Source organism: Danio rerio, chromosome 6, assembly GCF_049306965.1.
Source record: "Danio rerio strain Tuebingen ecotype United States chromosome 6, GRCz12tu, whole genome shotgun sequence".
Lineage (NCBI taxonomy): Eukaryota > Metazoa > Chordata > Actinopteri > Cypriniformes > Danionidae > Danio > Danio rerio.
In genome coordinates, this window is record NC_133181.1 from 11,404,877 (window position 1) to 11,424,233 (window position 19,357).

At 36.4% G+C, this 19,357-nt stretch overlaps 2 protein-coding genes across 11 annotated transcripts in view; one reads left to right on the plus strand and one right to left on the minus strand.

Annotated features, from left to right (window-relative positions):
• The window catches only part of gpr155b (G protein-coupled receptor 155b), a 698,693-nt gene that overhangs the window by 364,444 nt on the left and 314,892 nt on the right, over positions 1–19,357 (minus strand). The window lies entirely within an intron of this gene.
• The window catches only part of kcnh7 (potassium channel, voltage gated eag related subfamily H, member 7), a 155,839-nt gene that overhangs the window by 24,817 nt on the left and 111,665 nt on the right, over positions 1–19,357 (plus strand). For 8 of the 10 annotated variants that reach the window (XR_012407654.1, XM_073953687.1, XM_005165792.6 and 5 more), the window contains exons 1-2: positions 3,043–3,365; positions 7,721–7,951. Coding sequence is in view for 8 of the 10 variants with exons in the window: in XM_073953687.1 (XP_073809788.1) it covers positions 3,290–3,365; positions 7,721–7,951 (307 nt within the window). In the remaining 2 variants the exon portion in view is untranslated. Of the gene's footprint in view, positions 1–3,042; positions 3,366–7,720; positions 7,952–19,357 lie in introns of those variants that run through there. The other 2 variants (XR_012407653.1, XM_073953686.1) reach the window with 1 other exon arrangement.

Below are 19,357 nucleotides of genomic sequence, written 5' to 3' on the forward strand. Positions count from 1 at the left end.
TTGTTTTTGACAATCTCCACAAAAAAACAAAGAGGCGGGGATATAGTGTAGCTCCTCCCCTTTTAAAAAGCAACCAATAGCGTTTTTGTTTTTATCACAAACATTATTTCTACACAGAAATTAATTCATTTTCATGATTTTTATTGTTTTTCTTTTTAAAATAAACACGTTTTCCAGATTTGATTCTTGCAACACATTTCAAAAAACCTTTTTACGACACTTAAAAGAGGTTTAGGGACTGAAGACACCAAGTGATGAAGTGTTTCAGGTCTTAATGTGGGCAACAGTATGAGGTCATTTTCAAAATGCGCTACACAATCTCTATTCGAGAAAGGTCGGGACTGCAGGTAGGCCAGTCAATTACCTGTATCCTTTTCCTCCGCAGCCAGGACTTTGTCTGCAGAATGTGGTTTTGCATTGTCTTGTTGAAATATGCAAGGGCATCTCTGGAAAAGAAGGCAGCATATTGTGCTCCAAAATCCAAAATGTTTTAAAATAAAAAATCATGAGGAACACATTAAATAATGTTTGTTGTATTGTCGGCTATGAAATACAAGTCAAAGTAAATTTAGAAATCCCTACTTTCTTTTTTATTTGCGTTTTTTATATTGTCCCAACTTTTTTTGATTTGGCGTTGCAACTGAATAATTAACCCGTTGTTGGATTATTCTATTTGACTCAGTGCTGGGTTAGTGTTCATTAATGATGAACTACACTACAGACTCATTAATATCTAAATGTAAATGGTGTATGTACTGTATGAATGAATTTACAGCCTTAAAATTTAAATCAAGGCATTAACAAATTACTTTCAAATTATTCTTTTTTTATTCAGTCATTTTAGTCACACTTTACAAGGATATTAAGGGTTTAAAAAATTTAATAAAATTTAAATTGTAATTGTTTTTACCATGATGTAATGAATAAAATGTAATCATTTCATATTAAAGGCATAGTTCACACAGAAATTTAAATTCTGTTATCCTTTACTCACCCTTAAGTGATTCTGTGAAAGCAGCACATCTTGATGATGAAAATAAATGTTTTTGAGCATCAGATCAGCATATCAAAATTACATTGAAGACCATGAAGGACATTTAACACTCAAAGAACCAACCTTTACATTCCACCAAAGGTTCTGAAAAAAAAAAAAAAAAAAAAAAGTATATATATATATATATATATATATATATATATATATATATATATATATATATATATATATATATATATATATATATATATATATATATATATATATATACTAAGAAACAAATATTTGTTTAAATACCTGTTGGCTATAAGTTTAATTCTAAAAGTTTTTTGTGGCATCTCTGTGAAAACTCAATTTTGTCACCTTTATATTTAAGAGTGCATTAAAAATTTTAATATTTTACAATAATACTTTCTGTTGTATTTTTATAAATTTTATTAATATATTATATTAATTAAGCCTTAATGATTTCAAAATAATTCCTACACCGTTTGAACAGCATTGCACATTGTACAGTCTCACCTAATATCAGATTTAGCATTTTCTTATTGTCACCGCTAGATGCCAGCGCGGAGTTATTCTCCCCTTATCTCTCCCTCTCATGGGGTTTTCCTCATATTTCCGTGACATCAGAGGTCACTGAGCCACTTTAATGATCTCTTAACAAACATTTAATTGCAGTAAAGCAGTCAGCGTTTAAGGGGTGGAAAGTGCTGACGCGATTTTCCCGTGTTGCAGACGGAGAGGAATAGGAGGAGTGCTCGTGTTTCTGAATAAGGACATGTACAGAATATGGAAAGGCCTTAGTTACATTTGGATTTAATAGCCATGTTTTTTTTAAATATTATTTAGAATACTAGGACTGTTTTGGTGGGCTGATGCAAACGTTTTTTTTTTGTGTGTGTGTGATTATTTAGATTAAAAAAATAATAATCTGAAAAATAAAATGATTAATAAGGGTTTATGCAGGTTTCATCAAATAAAATGTAAGACTTTCAAAGACATTTTAAGACCATTATAAATGAAATTTTAGACTTAAAGGATAAATTCAAAGGATTTTTTTCCCGAAAATCTCAGTTGAAAAAGATTTTCTCCACCTATCAAAACTATTATAATTTAATACATTTAATAATAATTTAATAATAAAAAGATCAAATCAGTATCCTCAGCAGTAAATTAATGATGAACTTTTAAAGAAATGTTACTATAAGCACAGTAATTAAATGCTCTTTATAAGTAAAAAGTAGATTGTTGGTGATTTTATGGGTGTTAATGACCAGATTGGGCAGCTTTACACGAACAAAGGAAAATTAAGACCTGCTAAAAATGATTTAGGATTTACAACAATATTTCAGTAGACTTTTGAAGGCCTAAAGGATATCTTTTGAGATTCAAGACTTTTTAAGACCCCGCAGATACCCTGAAAAAAACACACCCTTTTCCAAAATATGGCTTGAAAATCCCCTTATTTGTCATATTTGTTGCCATTTGCTGAAAGCATACATTGGTCCATTTTTTTTATCATGGTGGCTGTTGTTTTATTAATCGCTTTTCTGAAGCCTAAATTATTAACACAGAATCTTTCTCTCATTCTGTTCAAAGTTTTTCCGCTTTAAGCAGAAACGGTCTCGATGTAGTCGATCATTTTAAGTATGAATATTTCCAGCACCATGGACAGTCCCAAATGGACCAATACTCTCATCGCTTTACTTGCAGGGCTCAAATAAATGCAGTTTACGGTTTTTCTCACATTTTTGCATGTGCACTCTTAGTCAGATAATGCCCGAGCTGTCTAATTTAGTCACAGCCCCTCTTAAGTTCACAGTCATGAATATCCTAAAGGTGGAAAAAAGAAACCCCACGTGTTGTGCTGTTTGACGTGCTTTGCGGAGAGCGATCCGTGTGAACTGTGCCCTCCTCCCGGGCTCCTCTCTTTCTCAGATACCGTTTCCTCCGCGCACACCGGGGGGCCGCGCGCAGACACACACACACACACACACGTCACCGCTGTCAGTCCGCCGCCACCGCTCGTCACATTGCTGGGTTTCAGTTCGGTTGAGATGCTGCTCAGACCCGCAGCCTCCTCACAGAGAACCGCGTTTTCTCGTCTTTCCTACAGCGACTACTGGTGAAGCCAAACAAGGGAATGAATCACGGAAAGCGACAGTTTAAAGGCGGAAAGAAGGAGAAGACGTCGCCAGAATGACCCCTGTCAAAGAGACGCGTTTTCTGCGCTCGTGAAGCTCATCCAGCGGATTCAAAGGGGCGCGCGGGCAGCACAACCAGCCGTCAATCATGCCGGTGCGACGGGGTCACGTCGCGCCACAGAACACCTTTCTCGGGATAATTATCCGCAAATTCGAGGGTCAAAGTGAGTGACGCCTTCTTGATATGTTTTTTTTGTCATAGGAACAATAAGAGCGCCCCGTGTTTCGATTCTGTTGCTGTTTGTTGTTAGTGTGACCTCTGATAGTGTGAATTTATCTTCGCAGCCTGACTGTACGACTCATTTAAATCTGTCTAATCGTAGAATTGGATGCATTCATTTAATACTACTACCGTTTCGCGTTGATGTAAACATTGATTAGTTAAAGGGGCAGTTCACCTAAAAATGAAAATGCTGTCATCTTTTAGGCTACTCACCCTTTTCAACCCTTTGCTAAACACAAAAGACATTTTGAAGAAAGCTGTTAACTATTGAGTATTTGTTTTTTTCTAAGGTCAGTGTTTTTGAGTGCTTCAAAATATTTCTGTCTGTGCTCAACAGAATAAAGAAACTCATAAAGGTTTAGAACCACTTGAGGGCAAGTAAGTAGTGAGTGCATTTTCATTTTTGGGTGAACTGTCCCTTTAAGTGATGACAGTACCATGGATTTCAGTCTTTGGACTCTTTTTCCATTAGCCGTTTGGGTGGAAACTGGTTATTTGTGTTGTCCAGGGCTTGCTAACATCATGTCAGTGTCTTCAAAATTCACACTTTGTGATGTGTTTGAGTGTTAATGTGTTTACTCACACTACCGAAGGCACTCAGCTGAAGGGCCCGGTGTCTCCTGCCAAAATCTCACTCGTCCATGTGTTACTGTCTCTGCCGCCTTACCCCAAACATAACTGTTCAAAGAAAAGGGCATGTTGTGCTTGAACAATATGGATGTGTGCATAAATGTTTAATTTAGGTAAAAAATAGGCATGAGCCGGTGTTTGCTTGAGACATATTTGTTGACAATCATTTGTGCAAATGACATTTGCATTATTTTGGGTTTTTACTCTAAATCAAGGTACCACCATGTTTTTTTTACTTATCCTGTGTTTTGTTAAACATTGAATTTACAGTGAGGCTCCAAAAGGGAGTTCACCCATAAAATGTACATTTTATATTAACTTACCTATTTTCATTTAACCATTTTAGATGTAGGTCATTTTTTATTTTATTTTATTTTATTTTATTTTTTTGCTGAAACTGGTCGTTAGTGATTTATAAAATGGCAAGTCAACAGCTACTAACATTTTCAGCCTAAAACATGTAGGCCTACAGAAAAAAAACTAAATTGTCTATGGCTTGTTAGGAATGGGATGATAACCGTTTTCAAAGGTGTACTGCGGTTTGAAAAAGTCAAGGTATTAAAACCAACAAAGTTTTCTGCTCTTCCGTTTCTACGGTATTTATAAGGTGTGTTTTTTAGTATCAACAGTGTCTTTAGCAGAAAATATTTTGAAGATGCCGTTTTAAATTTTAATGAAATCTAAGTTTTTTTATGGTGGACGAGAGAGCTTAATGCGCTGCAATTTAAGAAAACACCTGAAAATTAAGAAATGAGATGTTGCAAATTCTCACAACACAATTGAAGAAATGTGCTGCATTTTGTCACAACACAAACAACTGAAGAATGCGCTGCATTTATTAAACACACTGCATACTATTAAACTGCATTTCAGATTTAATCGTAAGTTTCTTTAGCCAAATAATTTACAAAAGACAATGAAATTGTGTAATCAGGATATCAAAATAATAATAAAAAACTCATTTTTAAAAGACCACCAACAACTTCACTAAGCAACAGTTACAGCACAACAACACATCCATATCTCAGCAGTGTCCGTCATGTTTTTAGCTCCCCTTTCTTAATTTGCTGGTGTTTTCGGTAATTGCTTAAATTGTCTTAAATAGCTGCGCATTTAGCTCTCTCGGCCACGGTAGGTTTTAGACCTAATGAAGAAAACAGAAGTCAATGATTAATTTGAGCTATTCAACCTGACATGTTTACTGCTCTAAAACATTTTAAACGTTTCTCAAAACAAAATATATTGTGTTCTAAGGGGAACATTTTTTTGTTTTTTACCCAGATATATATATATATATATATATATATATATATATATATATATATATATATATATATATATATATATATATTTTTTTTTTAAGCAGTAATCACTGCTTAATATCACACCGTGATATTTTTATCCAAGGTTATCATACACTCAGAATCTTACACCGGCCCATGCCTACTTGTTAAAATTGATGTGACATTTGATGAAGAAGCAATGATCGGAAACTGCACATTATTTCCAATGTTATTACCTTTAACCCACAGCCTCAGCAAATGGTTCTGAGCGTGTCCATGACAGTCAAGAGCACTTCCTGTCGCATAATGACAAATGCCTAAGCAAAAGCGCACACATTAGCTGTCGCTGTTTGTTTATAATGGAGAGAGAGGATGCGTGTTCATCTAAATGGAACTTACTTGATGCAGGGTCGCAATCAGAAAGATTCAATTTTCACTGATCGCTAGCTTTTAATATGTTATAATATGTCAGGACATTTGCTGACTCTGAAAGGAGGTGTCTTGCATTTTATGAATCGCCAAGGATCACGATTTCAGCTAAAATCCTTTTTAATGTTCTACTGAAAGTAAAAAGTTATACCTACAGTACATCTTGGAACAAATTAAAGGAAAATGTTAAATGAATTGTAAAAAAAATGTAAGCAGTTTGGACCAGTTGTTTAAATTAAGAGAAATATTATGCATGTTTACATAATTTTCATTAACAAACATTTGATCTTTAACCCTTATGTACTGTTGGGGACGTTTTCATCTACTCTGGGATTATTTTGTGTCGTAATTTAGCCATAACTTTTTCAGTGTTTTAGCTAGCAGAATGATTTTTAGTGATAAATCATATTTTGACACATATTTTGAGAAGATGCTTTGCATTTTGTTTTTAAACTTAACGATACACTTTGGGTAAACGTGCTACCCTTTTGTTATGTTCGGCATAAAAACATCCACTAAATTAACCATTTAAATGCATCAGATAAATATATATATATATATATATATATATATATATATATATATACACACACACACACACACACACACACACACACACACACACACACACACACACACATATATATATATATATATATACACACACACACACACACACACACACACACACACACACACACACACATATATATATATATATATATATATATATATATATATATATATATATATATATATATATATTTAAGTAGTTCTTTTTAAAATATTGTCTCGGTTGTTGTGGCTACTAAGCCATATTGACTTAAACAGAAATTAACTGATTCAGATTAGTGTCAGAAAACATGTTAAAGGCTACTATAAAAGGTGCGAATTCTATACAGTTTTACAACCGTAGAGGGGTCCATAGACTGCAAAAAAAAAAAAAAGTTCTATTGTTGCACAAACGGGTAAGCATTTTAGTGACTTTTCCACAACATTATCTATTGTAGATAAGACCGTTAATGACGATTCTACCGTTTACAAACTACAGTGGCACCTGCATCTGTATCACGATGCTACCATTGTACTTTTAAACCGTGCAATCCTAGTCCACAATTACTTTTAATGTTGAAAATACGTCATTTTATGTGTTTCTTTCATCAAATCAGGGACCTAATTTGTGAATTTACCAAATAAAGAGTTAAAATCCTGTACTTTTCTAAACAGTTTAGTAGTTTTGATTAGGACTCAGGTTGATAAACAGATTTATGCCAAAAGAGAAAGATTTTTTTTTTTATGCATTTTTACAGAAGTTTAATTCAGTGGATGTTTTAATCCTGAACATAACAAAAGGGTACATTTAAACAGTACACAAGTGCTGTAATGTAAACATTTTTATTTTTATTTTCATTGCCCTGTCATGGTGACAAAGTTGTGAAACTGGACTCAATGTTTCAGCACTAATAATATAAAACAATTCAGTTTTCACACTTAAATCATGCCAGTGTCTATCGTGGCTGCACTTTTAAGGTGTCTGTTTTGTTTTTATGTGTACAAATTGTTCATTACCATCCAAAATGTTCCAGTAAGATCATACAAATGCTTAACAACATAGTGCTACACATGATTTCCTCATGTATTGATAGAAGGTTTATGTTAAATGCATACAAATGCTAAAAGACAATGATGTATTTACTTGTATAAATACTGGTTTTAAAAGCAAAGACGTTCTCAGCAATCACAGTGTAACATTCAAAGCTTTTCCGGTTTAATGACTCAAATTTACAACCCCACATTGAGTAATCTAATGGAGCACACTGCCAAAAGCGCCAGTGCTCATATGGCAGGATAAGTAGCACTCTCATAAAAGCTTTGGGGATGATTTGCTGTATCCTTTAACCCTTGCACACCTTCTTTATCCTAATAACGGCTCCGTTTTGTTTGTTTTTTGCAGACAAAAGATTTGTCATCGCCAACGCACGTGTCCAGAACTGTGCCATCATCTACTGCAATGATGCCTTCTGTGAGATGACAGGGTTTTCCCGGCCGGACGTCATGCAGAAGCCATGCACCTGTGACTTTCTGCACGGACAGCTGACCAAGCGGCACGCTATTGCACAGGTAGCGCAGGCTCTCATGGGCTCGGAGGAGCGTAAAGTGGAGATCACCTACCACCGCAAGGACGGTGAGTGTGTGCGCTTTGTGTCTTTATAAAGGGTGTCCACGAGGTCTTAAAAAGTATTCAAAGTTGATAAATCAGCTGGTTATTAGAAAAATATAGAAAGCCTTTATTTTAAATAATGGTTGCAAGAATTGTCTCATTGTTTGGCTTTAGAAAAATGAATGTATATAGTCAAGTTTTCCAAATTTGGAATCCCTTTATAGAATTTCTGAAGAAAGATGATAGACAACTTTTTTTGTATAACTTGTATCTTGTAGCACATGCTATTGATATACCGGTGTTGTTATATGATGTACTTTTATATTGTATGAATATGTACTTGGATTTATTTTCTATATTCTATATACCGGCCACTTTAATTGGTACACCTACTTACTAGTACCGGTTGGACCCACTTTTGCCTTCACAATTGCTTTAATCCTACTGGATTAAATCCTTTAAAGGTGCTGAAAATATCCCTCAGATATTGACACGATAGCATCACACGGTTGTTGCAGATATGTCCATGATGCGAATTTTCTGTTCCACCACATCCCAAAGGTGCTCTATTGAATAGAGGTCTGGTGACTATGGAGGTCATTTGAGTAAAGTGAACTCATTGTCATGTTCAAGAAACCTGTCTGAGCGTTTTCCTGCTGGAAGTAGCCATCAGAAGATGGGTACACTGTGGTCATTAAGGGATGGACATGGACATGGCGCAGAACTGCCGCTCACTGGATATTTTCTCTTTTTCAAACCATTCTCTGTAAATCCTAGAGATGGTTGTGCGTGAATATCCCAGTAGATCAGCAATTTCTGAAATACTCAGACCAGCCTGTCTGGTACCAACAACCATGCCACGTTCAATGTCACTTAATTCACCTTTCCTTCCCATTCTGATGCTCGGCTTGAACTGCAGCAGATCGTCTTGACCATGTCTACATGCCTGAATGCATTGAGTTGCTGCCTTGTGATTGGCTGATTATAAAATTTGCATCAACAAGCAGTTGGACAGGTGTACCTAATAAAGTGGCCGGTGAGTGTATATATAAATGTATGTGTTTTTTGTAAAGTTTTTAAAAATAATTTTTAGTTTTTGTATATTTGGTTTTGATTTCTTTAGTACATGTTAAAAGCTCCTACAATCAATAAAGACAGTGCTTAAGAAAAGTTGATAAATCAGTTTGGAGAAAGTTAAGACCCTTAAAAGTATTTAAAAGTCTTTGATGCTATTTTACAGGGTATTCAATTTTGCATCATTTTTGATTATACAATGTCTAATTTTATGCTAAATTTTGCCTGAATTTAATCTGCGAATTCAATGGAATGCTCTATAGTTTTTGAAATCCATAAAACCCTGCTACTGTAGATTTGACATCACATTGCTTTGTTTACTGCAGTTGCAAGGCAATACTATTATTTCTGCTGTTCTATAGGGGGCATCTTCTTTTTTGTTCATTATATGAATAATGTTTTACTTGGGTATTACTTTCTTTCAATTAAAATGTTGTTAATGTAAACGATCAAAACCTTAAGTGGCGATGAGGTCTTATGGAAAGAGTCTTATGAAAGGTTTTAAAAGATATTGAATTTTACTTTCTGATTCCTGTATGTACCCTGTTATAGCAGCTCTGTCAACCTGAACATTTCTGTTAGAGTCGTAGTTTACAAAATGATAAAGTGTTTATTAATGTTTTGATTCACGGAGGCTACATATGAAACCTCAGTGAACGGAAAAAGAGCACATTGCTTAATGGAAAAGAATGATTCATACACGGTGCTACAGAAAATATGCCATTAACCACTTATAAGGAAGCTATTAGTAGGTTGATTCATACATTAGCTGTGTGATTCTATGGAAACCCTTGATTGTTTGAGAATCCCAGTTAGTCCTACAGGTCCCGTGAAGGGCTTGGAAATGTGCATGTTTGTTTGATGTGTGACCAAATTTGATGATTGGTCAACGTTTTTGGTAATGTTAGTTGGTGTAATATAGGATTTAGTTTATCAAATTTATTTGATCTAATACATTATTAAAATGTATTGAAGTAGTGCATTCTGGCCTACAGTAACAGCTGAATAGCTATTTCAGAGGTTACTCTAGGTAGGACAATACAAACTATTGATAAATTTTTACTTTATTTTAGGCTAAATTTTGATACAAACAACTATTTTACAAGGAAAGTGTCTTGTGAACACTTATGGAGTCAATCGGTGCTGTAGATCTGTTGGTTTCAGACGTGATTATGCATTCACTATGGTATGAACCAATATAGGGGTGGCCAAATGTATATTTATATAACTATATTCATTATTTTTAATTTTCGATATTATAATGTAAAAAACAGATCGTAGAAAACTATCTCTCACTATTAAAGCCAATAGCTTTTCATGTTTATCATAGCACTGCCAGTGAAAGTAATTGAGCTCACGCGAATATAGCAATAGCGTTTCGAATGGGGCGGGACATGTCAAATACTAGAGAGCATTTGATTGGTCAGAAGATTTGATGAGGTGACGTCAAAAATAATGTTGATCCTGTTAGATGGAGGTGACAAGCGGTAAGCTTTGGATGTTTATTTCTTCTTATTTCAAAATCTGTCACTGTTTTTGAGCATGCTAGCTTTTAGATATCCTTAAGACTAACATACTAATACTAAGGGTGCTTTCACACCTGTGAATCGATTCAGTTGTTCCGAAACAGAGATTACAATTGTTACATTGTTGCTCTTTGCGCTTGGAGCGGTTCGCTTTCACAATGCAAAGTTTCTAATCGGACCAAAAGAGCTAAAACAAGTCACGTGCGAGTAAACTCTCCCTACATTGGTCAGAGTGTCAGGGTTTATTTTGCAGCGTCCCGCTCAGCTGTCAGGAGAGGTGGTGGTTTGATGGTGATTGACAGGGTGCGCGCGACGTGTCTGAGGAGAGACACGGTGGGGAGGGGTGAGAAGGGTGCGCGACGGTGCCTATTTGAGGACCGGGAGGGAGACGTGAGATTACCGGGAGATCATCACTCGTTTGCGGGCACCTGGAGACTCGCGAATCTTCCCGCCATGCTCATATTTCTCTCTTCATATAGCCGTAAGCCTATTACATATCCATAAAACACTGTGATATAACCGTGCTCGGATCGGATCGCTTTCTCACTGCAATCGAACCGCTCCAGGGTTCGTTTCAATCGAGCCGAGACCACCTCACTCAAGCGATCTCGGAGCGATTACTTTGGCGCGGAACAGAGCGCGATTGCCCTGTTCACATATGCCAATCGAACCGCGCTAACTGGGCAAACGAGACACGTTCCGAAACAAAAGTGTAGGTGTGAAAGCACCCTAAGATCTGAAACACATTATTTTGATTTCACAGGGACATGTTGGTTGTTGTATTTAGAATGTTGTGACTACTGCCACAAACAATAATTATATGATTAATTAAGTGATCCCTCACAGTGCTAAAAAGACATTTTCCTGAAGCTTATCAGGTGCCGGGTCAGATCAAGTCAGTTTGTTGTCAATTGTTGAAAAATTTCTTACACTGTTCAGATGTTCCACAATCCACGATAGCTATGCTTCCATCAAAAGATGCAAAATAAATTTATGCACAAAACATGAGGATTGCATATAAGACGTGCAAATAAAACAGTGTTTCTATAAAATTAGTCAAAGAGAACAAAACCATCACTTCCTGATTAACTGGTGCCAAAAATCAAAAAGACAATCCCGACACACAGTGAACGCGTGGTGGAGTTTGAAGGTGTGAGACGTGGAACACAGACACTTTTGACAATTCTGGAGGTAATTAATATTGTAATAACACTAATATTGGCGTTTTAAAATGACCAAAACAACATTTCGGATGATTTACAATGTGGTCAGCCTGCTGGTTTGTCCATTAATATACATTTTTACCATCACAGGATCTCTAATAACAAAATCACATTTTTTAATGCACATACTGGAATTTGTTCGGTACAACTGTTTCCCTGGTAGTTTATGTGCATCTTTTCTTATCGCGTAAAAAGTTCATTCTACTCAATTATGCGCATGTTTTTTATGTGCATTTTCAAAACTTATGCACATTTTGGTGTTTCCAACGTAGCTTATATTAACTGAACCTGTTCAGTTGCGTGAAAACAAAATCCAAGCAATGGCAACAGACTATGACAGGGGTAACACACCGAGAGACAGAGTTTGTTAACTGTGCGGTGTAAATTAACCTTTAAAGCCGCCTGTCCACTGCACATGACAAATGACAAGCGACAGACCAGAAGTCATTCATTTCTAATGTAGAGCAGTCCGGGAGCTACGTGGATTTCCAATCATCTCCGTATGCGGAAATTAGACATGGGATGATTACTGTGTTCAAGGTATACTGCGGTTTGGAAAAATTGAGGTTCCCTTGACGTTGGGGTACAACATTAATCTGACGTCATGTTGACATTCTGTGCCTGCTGGGATGTTTACTGTTCCATAATAATTTAAATGTTTCTCAAAATAAAATATAATATGTTCAAAGGGGAAAAAGTTTTTTACCCAGATATTAAAAAATAGTAGTATTCAATACTGTGAATGCGGTACTTTTTATCCAAGGTTATCATACCGTCAGAATCTTATAGCGGCCCATGCCTAGCAGAAAATTCAGATCCAATTTAAGTTGTGGTTCCGTTAAAATATTTCAACTTCTGTGACTAGACTGTATGCCACCGGCCGACTGGATGTGATGTATTTCAGTGTTGTCCAAGCAGGTCTGTGCATGCAAGATGAGAAATTGTTTTTTAATTTTTGAATTTTTTTGAATTAGAAAAAAAGGTTATATTAAGAATATCATTTTGATTTATAAATGAGTAATAAAAAAAAAAAAGTATGTTGTCTCCACATTCACCACAACATTTTTTTCAGTCTATGAGTTTCTAGTATTTATTCGTTCGTTCGTTCGTTCAAACATGATGAACGCACAGAGATTAAACGCTCTTGCTTTTGCACTACTTTATTTTGGACGCCGCAAGAATCAGCTTCTACACTATGGTGCATGACAAAACTGAAAATTCTGTGCCACAGCCACAAGGGGGTGTATTCCAACAGTCGTGTCGGAATGTTGTGTGCTGTGGAAAGGCGGCTTTACTCATAAACATCTTTTGGCAAATACAATGAGATTGGGGCGGCGCTTTCTGTTGGCTGACCAGTGGCAGACAGGCAGAGTGAAACCTGTTTGGAAACAGTAATTGTCTTTGTAATTCCATTTGGTAATCATGACACAGTGGTTACATTTACAAAACATTTAAGTTAGGAATATTAAAAATGTTCCTTTCATTTAATAGTCCATCATTTGCATCAGCTTATTTCTTTTGCACATCACTGTTATGTAACTTGGGATTTTTGTTGTTGTTTAATAGTAGCTTTTTTTCATTTATACTGTCTTTCTAAGAATAGACTGACATATGGCTATGGAATATACACTGAGAGAGCAATAGACAGGGTGTGTTTGTGTGAATTACCGCAGAGAAAGTTAAAGTTAGCAGCTCCTGTTGTCTTGGAAAATTGTCACAGAGAAACTGCAGAAGGATGAGATCATTATTTTTGCGCAGCTTTAATGTCTCTTGATGTGTAAAACAGATGCACTATATAAATCATAAATTCAAATGTATTTACGTTCACACAAATGTGTTGATCACACAATCAGTGGTGTTTGATCTTTTTACCATTATGAGACCATTCAGACATCAGCACCAAATCCCCCATAATGTCAAACATCAGAAATGACCTTTAAATACTGTGCTGTTTTCTTCATCCACTAGCACTTTAGTCACTATCTGTCCAATTTGACATTTTTTTTTAACTGACTGACAGCTTGATCTTTCAGAACCGGGTTTTGCTTTTAAATATAAGGGACTCAACAGTATCCAGTAGTATTGCAATAGTATCCAACCCCAGTAGCCAAAGCTGATGAAAGAGTAAGAAGGCAGGGTATCGAGACGTGCTTTTTAAAAATGCATCACGCTTTCGGGAGACCCGGCAAATTGGCCAAACATGCCCGTCTAGCACAGGTGTGCATATAAAACAATTCAAAAGCAGCAGAGCTAATTGTACAGTGCTGAATCACATTAGAGCTTCATGAGTGGCCCAAAACAGATGTCTTGAGTTTATACAAGCTTATATCGGTGATCTTATTGCGTATAGCAGCATATTTAAAAAAACTCCCTGTTCGCTCATCATCTCTAAAAATTATTTGCCATTTATTTACAATGTGTGACTAAGAATATAGAGTGCGGCAGTTGCGTTCTGGAGTAAATTCTCTATTCATTTTCTTCATAAGGGGAAAGAGCTTTTGATAATAACTTATAAAGATGTTAAGGTAATCTTATTGTGAGCTTAAAGTAGGGCTGCACGATATTGGAAAAATCTAACATTGCGATATTTTCTTTTGCTGCGATATGAATATAATTTCACCAGATGACTTGAATAGCTCTATCTGGAAAGATTTCATTCATTTAGATTGACTGTGATGATCAGTTCCTTTTCTATGCAGTGCATTTACATAAATTATAATAAATTACAAGCAAATTTAAATAAACAAACAGTGCTTTATAATTTTCTGGGAAGTCTTAACAGTATTTAAGTACAGAAATCGATCAGTTAAATGTAAAATAACATATTCATCATTGTATAAATGTTTCCTTATTTTTTAATTTTTAATAAATAATCTAATCCTGCATTGTGACTATTGAAGATACACACATTGCGATATCGATGCTCAAGTGATATATTGTTCAACCCTAGATCAAAGGTTGTCAATTGTATATACATTTGTTGAAGTCAGCAATGAAAAAAATGACACTTTCTCAGTTTTTCTGGATTTTTGTAGTGTGTGTGTGTGTGTGTGTGTGTGTGTGTGTGTGTGTGTGTGTGTGTGTGTGTGTGTGTGTGTGTGTGTGAGAGAGACTAAAATGTTATTTTTTGGTTTATTCTATGAAGGTCTAACATTTTTTTGAAACTTAAAATAAAAATATTGTAATTTAGAGCAATTTTTTCCAGAAAAATCTAATTGTTTTGTAATGACACATGTATTTGTTCTGACTGAATATCAGGGTGATTATCAACTATGCTAGCTCTCTGCAACTCTCTGGTTACCCACTGAAGCTAAGCAGGGCTGTGCCCAGTCAGTACCTGGATGGACCACATGGGAAAGCTAGGTTGCTGTCGAAAGTGGTGTTAGTGAGACCAGCGGGTGCTCAACCTGTTGTAAGTGTGAGTTCAAAGGCCCCACTATATTGATGGGGACTCTATACTAGAGGTCGTTTGTTATTGGCTGTCTGGACTCTGTAGCATAGAGCTGGGTGTTTTTATTGGGAGGCATATTTAATCGCTATACGTTTTATGTTTTCCCACGTAGGCAAACACAAGCGGGCAAATATATTGAGTGGATAATTTTGCAAATCTGACTTTGAAAGAGTCAGTGCCTTACCAGCCACAAACCTCAGTGCACGTCACTGTTAAGGCGGCACTCATGTCTCATCACAAAGGGGCAAACAAAACTGACATTTACAGTAGCCTTCAATCTTTGTACAACAAACACTTTCATGTGTTATCTTTCTCTTTTGGTATCTAGGCAGGTTAGGGTAATTAGACAAGTTATTGTTATTGTTATTATAAATTATTGTTACGATAGTTTGTTCTGAAGACTATCAAATATATAAATAGCTTAAAGAGGCTAACCTTAAATGATTTTTGACCTTAAAATCGTTTTTAAAAACTTCCTTCAGAAGAAAAAATATTATCAGACATATTGTAAACATTTCTGTTAAACATCATTTGGGAAATATTTAAAAAAGAAAAACAAATTAAAAGTGGGACTAATAATTTTGACTTCAACTGTATGTGATGACGTAATGATGTGTGTAATGTGAACGCTGATGTGGTTGTGCGGTGAAGCCGAAGATAAAATTTCCACTTGTGGACTATAAAGAAAGTAAAGTAAAATTATCCCTCTTAAGTAATATATTTTTAGATTGTCTGTAGAGCAAACCATCGTTATACAATGATTTGCCTAATTACACTAACTTACCTAATTAATCTAGTTCAAGGGTGTCCAAACTCGGTCCTGGAGGGCCAGTGTCCTGCTGAGTTTAGCTCCAACTTGCTTCAACGCACCTGCCAGGAATTTTCTAGTATATGCAGTAAGCGCTTGGGAACCATTAGGTGGTTCAGGTATGCTTGATTAGGGTTGGAGCAAGACTCTCCAGGACACCGGCCCTCCAGGACTGAGTTTGGACACCACTGACCTAGTTAAGCCTGTAAATGTCACTTTAAGCTGTTTATTGAAAATATCTATTAAAATATGATCATCATGGCAAAGATAAAAGAAATCAGTTATCAGAAATTAGTTATCAAATCTATTACATTTAGAAAAGTGTTGAAATTTTTTTTTATTTCCATTAAACAGAAATTGAAGAACAAAATATACAATAATTCAGGAGGGCTAATAATACTGACTTTAACTGTTTATACTGTATATACAAATTTTAAATAACACGGGTGACATTGAGACTAGAAACGTGCTGCGAATGCCCAGTCTGCTCATAACTTTGTTTTACTGTCCGAGCAGAAACCCATATCATTTCTTCAGCATCTATTCTATCGATTTTCACGCATACAAGCTTCCTTACAGCAGCCCAAACCATCGCCTCTGTCCACCCGCTGAGAGTTCTCTCATTCAATAATCAGTGTTTGCTCTTATGTTTCTCGTCTGGCTTCCACAGCGCATTCTATAGCCGACTTCTTCTGTTCTTCTCTCCATCTCATATTTCCATCCTTTAGGTTTAATCCCTCATATGTTTAGTTCTCTGGAGTCTTCTAATGGACGATTATAGTTCTGTCAGAGCCAAGTGCGTTCCTTCAGCACGGCAGTCTTAACCACAACAATTACACCACCATTTAAAATGTGAACTTGTAATAGTGCATTATACAGAGAGGATAGAATGCATTAGGACCATCATTCATGCCCTTTAAAAATTCAATAGCAGTTAAAGGCTCTTTTAAATAAAGTTCCTAACTGAGCCTCGGCTGAACATTCGTATAATTCTGTCCGCCATAATGCTAGAAGCATACAAAGCAGCCACAATTTATCTGACATCTCGTCTCCATTAAACCCTTGGCTTCTCTTTATAGCTGTGTCCCAGGGGGAACTTTGAGCAACTGTTTCTAGACCCTGCTTTATTGTCAAGCGGAATCAGTCGACTCTGTTTCTGCGTGTCTCGTAGACGTCATATAACCGTATGAACTAATGGACGTGTCATTATGCCGGTTTCCGCCCTAGAGACTGCATATAAATTCACTTCTCCTTCTGAGGTGTAAACGAGGCCGCTATCCGCTCGCTGAGCCACAGCACATTCTGGACCTGGATTTTCTTTTAAATAGCTGTGGCTTCTACGATGAATGCATGAAACTGTGAATGGGGATGAGGTACATGTATTTTTAGAAAGCCTGTGTCATTCTGTCTTCATCCATACCTTTCTTCTATTTAGCCACTGTCTTTGTTGAAAGAAGCTTCACAAAGCCCTTTTATATCCTCTATTTTGGTTAGAATGTCATCTATGTGTTGATTGCAGTGCTCTCTGTGCTAGTGGAAAAACTTAATTTGAATTTTTTATTCCATAAACTATTGCATATGCTGTATTAAATGAGTGTGGGGAATGCAACATGCAAAGTTTTATTTGCATTTCAATTTTGACAACTGTTCGTTTTATTTTAGTGTGTCTAATCACAATATTGGCAGTTTAGAGGGGAGTCACATGAAAATATTCAGCAAATGGAGATCATGACAGATTTATGAATCTAATTAATTGAGTCGTTTATTATACTGTAATGCCACCAGATTTGGTATGCAGATTATTACATAGAATAAACAAATACATAAAAATTAACATAAACATTCTAACGAGTTGAAAAAAATACTATATAAATACACACACACACACACACACACACACACACACACACACACACACACACACACACACATACACACACACACACAATAGGGTTGGGTTGATAGACGATGCCATCGTCCATCGCCGTTGGCCGATAGACATCACAATGCCGAACCAGCATCACTGAGCCACCCCCCTGTCGCAGCAGCAGCCCACTTGTGAAAAATACAGACTTATGCTGTGTTCACATCAGATAAATCTCGCTATTCAAGTGTAAATAGACGCTTGAACATTTGAGTTTACTTGCTTCATTCACATGTCCAAAATTCCCTTTATTTGTACGTCAAATTCACTTCAGAACAGACGCGGATTTGCATTATGGGCAGGGCTCTTGTCTACCCAGTGACTCTAGCTTCATTGCTAAATGGCTTACATGGATTTTATTGAGACAATAACTGTAACTTATGTGTTTTATGAAGACTGGAAAACAGCGTTGATTCATTTGGAGCCGTGTCTGAGTCCACTAGATACGTTCAGAGCTGCACCCAGCTCTGTGAGTTCATAAACTCCTCCAGAAACTTAACCTAGATGGTGGAGGCTTTCAGCAGTGCTTCTGACTGAGCTGAGCCCAGTTTGATGAACTGGTGTCGGCTGGAGGATTTCCCCCTGGGACACCAACAACAGGTGATACATCATAAGCTCGCCCCTAAAGTAAAATGCTCCTGATTGGTTTTTTGGCGCGAATGTCCGCAAAACGCTCAATTCACGCTGCGCCATTCGCACGTATCGCACCGCAGGATGTCTATTTGTGTCTTTGCGTTAACTTAACATATAAATCACTTGCGCTTGTTGCTTCTTCCGCGTCTGATGTGAATGCAGCATTAGACCCCGTTTACACTAATACGTCTTAGTTTCGAAATGCCATTTTAGAATGAAATTAATCCACCTCCACACTGGCGTTTCATCTTCTGTTTCTGAAAAGCTTTCCTTCCACACCATACCGCTGAAAATGCACATCACATGACCACACACACACAGGCATGCTCAGCAACATATGCACACGTCTGAGCTCCAGGCAGTCACCAGGTGCTTTGAGCACAATACCCCAGAGAGCAGTGCACGTCGGACAGTTTATAAAACGTTTGTTAAACATGATTGCTCAATTTAATGATTCTTTAGTTTTTTTAATCTATCAGGTCACGTGTCACAGCCTCAGTACACTGCTTCGATCTTTCGCTTTTACGCGTGTACTTAGTAATTTTAGCGAAAACTTCAGATACTGTTGGTTGGTTCCTGTTGGTTGTTCAACTTTTTAAATAACCAAGTTTGTCGATGCCATTATAACGACACAGATCACGATGTCTATTCATGCCCGAGTCCTGCGGAAAAAGTGATTGGCTGGTGTTAATTTGTGTGTAACTTATCTTTAGATATTTATGATTTGGTTATTTATGGGTATAACAAAGACTATGCGAGTCAGGTAGTAGATACAGTAGACTACAAATTAT